Source organism: Brachyistius frenatus, unplaced genomic scaffold (assembly GCF_029030835.1).
Source record: "Brachyistius frenatus isolate BFR_SWC_R1_liver_20210118 unplaced genomic scaffold, ASM2903083v1 Contig_257, whole genome shotgun sequence".
Classification (NCBI taxonomy): domain Eukaryota; kingdom Metazoa; phylum Chordata; class Actinopteri; family Embiotocidae; genus Brachyistius; species Brachyistius frenatus.
This window is the reverse complement of record NW_027210856.1, coordinates 186,492-190,439: the sequence shown is the minus strand read 5'-3', so window position 1 is coordinate 190,439 and position 3,948 is coordinate 186,492. Positions and strand designations below refer to the sequence as shown.

Genomic DNA, 3,948 nt, shown 5'->3' with positions numbered 1-3,948 from the left:
AAAATGTGCAAAATATCTTTCGTTATATAGTGAAAATCTAAATGTTTAAGTAGCACGAAAATTTGCCGAACATTCAGAAAACATTTGATGCCGTTCTAAATGAATTTGTGCAACGAAACGAGGCCTTCACTTGAAAGAGTTAAACTGGATCGAGTCGCTCCAAAAGTCTCTCCAGGCGAATCTGGAGGCCGCCGCGGCAGGAAAGTGCTGATGGTACCTTGGAGGAAGAGCGACCGGGGATGGATGCTGGAGGGAAGTATAAACTAAGGGGAAGGGTACCGCCTGAGAGGAAGGAGGTAAACAGCCAATTTTCTCCGTGTCAAGTAAGCAGGTGTGAAAAGGTTTCCCGTCCCGGACCAGGATCGGAACCACGACCCTGCGCAGCAACGGAGGCTGAGGTATTTCCACGTCCTGCAGCGCTCCTTCTGCTCGGCCTCTCTTCATCTTGTAGCGGTGGTTCTGAAACCAGATCTTCACCTGGGTCGGGGTCAGGCTGAGGAGTCGCGCCAACTGCTCTCTCTCCGGGCCGGACAGATAGCGCTGCTGCCGGAAGCGCCTCTCCAGCTCCAGGGTCTGGGCCTTGGAGAACAAGACGCGGCGCTTCTTGCTCTTCTTGCTCCTCTCCGGCTCCGAGTCCAGGGACGAGTCATCCGGCTTGGTGGAGTCCGGGGAGGCCTCGAAACTGCCTTCATCGGAAGCTGCAGAAATAAATACAAGTCCAAGTTAGAGTAAATAATGTGGAAAATTACGCACTTTACGCATCTATCTATCTATCTATCTATCTATCTATCTATCTATCTATCTATCTATCTATCTATCTATCTATCTATCTATCTATCTATCTATCTATCTATCTATCTATCTATCTATCTATCTATCTATCTATCTATCTATCTATCTATGGCTCTTAAAGGGGATGCATAATAAACTTTTATCTCGTTAGTCATTTCAAAATAAAAATGTTACAAATAAAAATATCTCAATTTAATATTTTTTTCCTGCTAAATTTATTTTTATAAATTCCAGTATCATCAGCCTGCAATGGGTTTAAATTCGAACTTACATATGCAAGGACTCCGGTCGCAGTCGATCCAGGAGGTGTAGGGCGAGCTGGAGGAGCAGGAGGAGTAGACCGGGGAGGACCGCGGCGCTGCCTCCGCATCCTGCTCCGGCAAATCCAAGATGCTCCTGACGGAAAAACTGAACTTGGTCGGTGCAGCCATTGCGTCCTTTGGTTGCAGTCCGTGAAAAGCAGCAAACACTCAATGGAAATCTATCCCCCACCCGCCCCAAAAAAAAAAGAAAAAAGAAAAAGAACGGAGCAGATCCACTTTACGCACTGTCCAAACACCGATGTGTGCACTGAGCTCAGTGTTTACACAAACAGCACTCCATAAGCTGCAAACACAAGGCTGCTCCCCTTATAAAGACTCCTCCTCTGGCGAGTACCTGAATAGCTGGAGTGCCGTCACCCAATGATGGTTAGGTGTAGACTCAGAAAAAAAAAAAAAAAAAAAAAAAAACCTCTCGGAGCTTCAACAATGAGCGAAGGAAACACTCGTCATCATTACAGATTCGTCCCGTATCGTCAAACTGGGGAACAGATAATGGTAATTGTTGGAGCTGAATCACGTCTTGGGTGGCAGCTGACAACAGAGCCCGTCCCATCATCAAACTCCCCACCCATACCAGCCCTCCTCCTCCTCCTCCTCCTCCTCCTCCTCCTCTCCTCCAAACAACTTGTCCAATATTTGCATACAAAGTGAGCAATTAGCGCTGAGTTGGTTTAACTAATACGCCCATTAGAGGAGTAATAATTGCAGGCGTGAGAAGTTCTGACGTTTATGGACGCTGGAGGATTCCCAAACCTGCACGTTTCTTCAAAGCAACTTCCCTTAGAGAGTGCTCTTCGTTTTTGACTTTTCTGGATCATTATAATTCTATTTCATGACAAAATTCTTTTTAATTTTTTACTTTTAAGAAATTGTTTATAACTAAGTTGTACAAGCGTTTCTTAATTTGTTTGTCAACAACGATAACTCATTAGAACATTTGCCAATAAAGTAAAACACGGTTCTAACAATGTAAAATATGTCTACATGGGAGAAATCAAAGTTACAAAAATTGTCTAAATTAAAAAATAAAAACACTTTAAAATATTCCTGTACCTGCAACCAGTACATTTTAGTTTGCGATAAAACATTTAAATAATTATTATATAGTGCTTTTAAGTGCTGATAATAATTTTTTTTTTAAATCATGGTTTCCAAAGAAAAATTAACCGCATAATAAAAAGATTTGCCAAACTTAAACCTCCAATCAATCCTGGTCCACTGCCTGACAAATTGTAGTGACTGATGACTGCTGGCATGATTTTATTAATGGAGATAAATGATCAATAATTCATCATTCTGCAAGCACATAACTTAAAGGGGACACCGTGACTTCCAGTGTGTTCTTGTTCTCCATTTACTCTCTTGTAATTTTGATTTCCTCATGTTAAAGGAGTCCAATCACTCGCCACCTTCAACTGACGCCCACAGGCTGATGTCTCGACTCTTTTCCGTCAGCCTGAACATATAAAACGCATTAAATGCAAAGCCAGCCTTATGTGTGTGTAGGGGGGGGAGCCGTTTGGTTTTTTTTTCTCTCCCGCTACTTATTTGATATTGATATCGAGCCTCATCCACTTCAGCGAGGTGCATATGAGGGCCGAGTAGGAGAGTGGCGGCGGTGGTGGTGGTGGTGGTGGACATGCCTCCCCAAGTCGTCCTGGGTGGTCGGACGAGAGGGAACACAAATACATGCCAACCAAGAGAAGGGGAACAAAGGGGGAAAATGTAGCCCCGCGTCCGAGACCCGTTGGAAGCATTTGTTCCAGTCAAGATTTTGCATTTGTTCAGTCCCGCAATAATGCCTGATTGACGCCCCGGCACAATGTCCTTTAACTTTGCAGGATAAATCCGAGCTTGTTCCGTGTTGTCATGGTTTTGAATGGAGCTGAATAGGATCTGGGACACTATCTACTTCTCTGCGCCTACTGCCGCCAAGTCTATAGCCCGGAGCAATATTACATGTGTGATTCAGGACGTATTAAATTCCTTTTAGATTTTCAGAGTTCAGCAAAGTCGGTGACCTGTGTTATTAGTCCCCAAAATGCCCTTAAATCAACCTTTTGTCTCTCGTTTCGCTCCAGTTCATGATCGTTACGCACATGGCGTCTTGTGCGTCAAAACCAAACACGATCAAGTAAAGTTTGAGTGTTCGCAATTAGCACAAACACATCAGATCTTAAATGGGCGACTCCTCCCGAAGCATCCTTTCCTGTGTGCACACACAGCGGCCTCCGCGTGGTCGACAAACACCAGAGGATTACAGTACTGCACGTCAGAGTGGATAGTTTACAGAGGGCACTCGATTGGAGAGCAAAAACACGCAAAGGCAAAGAGAAGTCATGTCCAAAGAGCGGGAATTTCTCTTTTCACAATGACCCAGCAGCCCCTTAATCTATTTAACACCCGCGGGCTTCAGCCGTAGAGTACCCTCTGCAGCTCCCAAGAGCTCTCCACTGCCAAATATTTACTCTGTTGTTCAGCTCTCCATCCCCAATCCCTCCTCAGCCAAATGGAGATTTTTCTCACATGGTTCTTAAGTCAGCAGCTGAACTGACAGGTTCCATGTTTTAGACCTGAACCACTATAGGGATCTCCCGTCAATATTTAGTGGGTCTATAATGCATCAGAACCACATAAAGTGATCAACTTCACTGTTTAAAGTTTACATCAAAGTTTTCACATTCATCTGATAGAGGGAACTTCTTTAAATTTGAGTTTAATAATTATATAAACATGATGTTATGGCTAGTTTGGAATCCAGTCAATATGCAATTTGCACAAGAGTGATTTGGAAATGGACTCACTGAAGTAGGACATCATAAAACTTGTAAAA

General features: G+C 43.7%; 1 protein-coding gene across 1 annotated transcript; it reads right to left on the bottom strand.

The window, feature by feature from the left end:
- Nucleotides 1-1,223, bottom strand: nkx2.9 (NK2 transcription factor related, locus 9 (Drosophila)). Its single transcript, XM_069721109.1, has 2 exons — nucleotides 1,064-1,223; nucleotides 1-698 (listed from the first exon to the last, which is right to left on the bottom strand). The coding sequence occupies exons 1-2, from the start codon at nucleotides 1,221-1,223 to the stop codon at nucleotides 127-129; spliced, it is 732 nt and encodes a 243-aa protein (XP_069577210.1). The 3' UTR covers nucleotides 1-126.
- Nucleotides 1,224-3,948: the final 2,725 nt, after the last annotated feature.

Coding starts and splice junctions, on each gene's coding strand:
- nkx2.9 (XM_069721109.1), bottom strand. CDS start 1,223: ATGGCTGCACCGACCAAGTTCAGTTTTTCCGTCAGGAGCATCTTGGAT. Junction 699..1,063: donor CGACCGGAGTCCTTGCATAT/GTAAGTTCGAAT, acceptor TTATTTCTGCAG/CTTCCGATGAAGGCAGTTTC.